The following is a 2,500-nucleotide window of genomic DNA, read 5'->3' as shown; positions in this document are numbered from 1 at the left end:
TTCGATAAGGCTGGGATTTTTTTTTTTTCATCTCTGTAGGAGCTTTTTCGGAATTATTGCGATCAGAAATAAGATTCGCATTTTACACATTTTAGCCGAAATTGTTTCCCATCGATATATGCGGATATCTCGTCAGTAATAAGACGGATTAGAATAACACCTGCAAAACTATGCCAGATTTAGTAAGAATAAGGCTGATGGCAACGGTGACAATTTTACTAAGCAAACGACATCAACAGGAAAGGCCTTTACTTACAGGACGGGCAGATTCAACGGTGATGATTGTCGTTACAAAAACAACCATCATTAACAACAAAATAAGTTTCCTCATCTTGACTTCTGGCGTTCCTCTGCTTGGCCAGAAGAAAGCTGCTTTTTGAAGTGTATCTCTTCCTCCAGTTGTATTCTTCTTCTTGAAATCGTCGTAAACCGCTTCTGGCTGTGTAGCGTTCTGGTGCACAAAGTGGTACTGACTAGACGTGAACCGTTCTTTATAGGTACAAAGCCCAACGTTTGGGGTTTGGCTAACGACGTCACAGATCGTTCGTTATAAACGCTGATTGGCTGCTGAATGCAGTGCCAGGCACAACCCCCATCCCCCCCTCTCTCTCTCGCCCCCTCTTCTCTCTCTCCCACTCTCGCTCCCCGTCTCTCTCAACCCCTCTTCCCTCTCTTCTTTTCCCTTTCTTATATCATCTCTTCTCTCTCTTCTTTTCCCTTTCTTATATCATCTCTTCTCTCTCTTCTTTTTTCTTATCTCATCTCTTCTTCTCACCTCCCCGCTTCTCTATCTATTCCTCCCATCCTCTCTCTCTGCTCTCTCCCCCTCTCTTTCGCTTTCCCTCCCTCTCACCCGCCTCTCCCTCTGTCTCCCCCCCCCTCTCTGTTTTACACTTCCAACCTCCCTCACTCTCTCTCTTTACCCTCTTTCTCTTTCTCTCCCCCTCATCCCCCTTTTCTCTTTCTTCGTCTCTCTCTTTCTCTTTCACACATCCATCAACACCTCTCTCCTTGCCCGTCTCTCATATAGTCTCCAACAGAGTTACCATATCAAATAATGGAAATAAAGACAGGGCATTTCTGTATAAATGTTATTAGATGAGCATTATTAGATGAACACAAGGAGCATAAAGTACATAAATCGGTCAGAATATATTCTCTGAGATGCTATAGTGTTTTTTTCCTTAACATTGTATCGGTTTTCATTCCCCTTACGGTTATTAGAGCTCTTGCCTTGCCTTGATAATGCTATACTCGTGCAAGCATATAACAACACATTTATATTTTTATTGCCTTTATATATGTTTATATGATTTCATTCATTTTACAAGATTTCTCTTAAAAATCATAATATTCATTGCTATGAAGACTACACACACAAATATACAGTATACAAATTCGAAAAAAAACGAATCGACACCGTTTGTTTGAGAGAGAGAGAGAGAGAGAGAGAGAGAGAGAGAGAGAGAGAGAGAGAGAGAGAGAGAGAGAGAGAGAGAGAGAGAGAGAGAGAGAGAGAGAGAGAGAGAGAATCAGATATTTCCAAATACCCTCTAAAACGAAAGAAAATCCCGTCGTAAAACATAAGCAAAGCTAATATTCTCTGGTGTGAAAATACGTGCAATAGATATGAGGTGGGCCTCGAGTTATGAATTTCAGGTGTATTTATTTAGGTTTATTTTCAGGTTTATATGGACTGAGCTTGAACAATTAAGCAAACTACCACAACGCGACGCCTCTCCCGTGTTGGAAATAAAGCCAACAGTTGGTACTTAACTTGATCTAGCAGAGACGGCTATGGTTTACAATAGGTCGAGCAACACCTGTTCAGTCCGGCTCACACCTGTTTTCCCTTCTCGGCGCTTAAACCAACTACGTCTCTTTCCGCATGGAACGAATATCATTGGTAAATGTAGGTCGTTGTTTAGAAGAAGAAGGAAAAAATCATGCGGTTCTTGGGGAATGCTACTGATAATATTAATGTTGAGATTGATGTTAAAGATAAAAAGTTGGTGTGAGTGGTGCCCAACAATCGATGAGAAACGGCATCAAATTCTAATCTATTTTTTTTTCCCACAAACACAGTCACAATAAATGTTGGTGGGATAGTTGTTAATCATAAATGTATGTGAAAACAACTAAATGAAGAGGTTAATGGGCCATATTTTCTTATTATGGTTCTCAGTGTCAAGACCATTACGATAATGGTGTTTAATGGTTTTCTTGTGATTATTGTTATCATCATTATAGTTATTATCGTGGTTATCGTTATCATTATTGTCATCATGAATAATTATAATATTATTATCCTTATCATTATTGTTATTGTTGCCCTTTTCATTATAATTTTCATGATCACATCTTTTATTATTATCCTTATTATCATTATGATCATTATGATCGCTATCAATATTACAATAATGATGATCATTGTTATTGGAATCATAATATTTTACCCAGAATTGCAACTTACACATCTTAAGATTACTGAGCCACAGTG

The 2,500-nt window shown here is 38.8% G+C and overlaps 1 protein-coding gene across 1 annotated transcript in view; it reads right to left on the bottom strand.

Annotated features, from left to right (window-relative positions):
• The window catches only part of LOC113817701 (uncharacterized), a gene marked incomplete at its 3' end in the record, with an annotated part of 16,897 nt that overhangs the window by 12,559 nt on the left and 1,838 nt on the right, over nucleotides 1–2,500 (bottom strand). The window contains 3 exon segments of the mRNA XM_070124978.1: nucleotides 257–524; nucleotides 1,137–1,293; nucleotides 2,474–2,500. The exon segment at nucleotides 2,474–2,500 is cut by the window's right edge and continues 121 nt beyond it. Of these exon segments, the coding sequence (XP_069981079.1) occupies nucleotides 257–524; nucleotides 1,137–1,293; nucleotides 2,474–2,500 (452 nt within the window).

This window comes from Penaeus vannamei, chromosome 9, assembly GCF_042767895.1.
Source record: "Penaeus vannamei isolate JL-2024 chromosome 9, ASM4276789v1, whole genome shotgun sequence".
Classification (NCBI taxonomy): Eukaryota; Metazoa; Arthropoda; class Malacostraca; order Decapoda; family Penaeidae; genus Penaeus; species Penaeus vannamei.
This window is presented reverse-complemented; position numbering and strand designations above follow the sequence as displayed.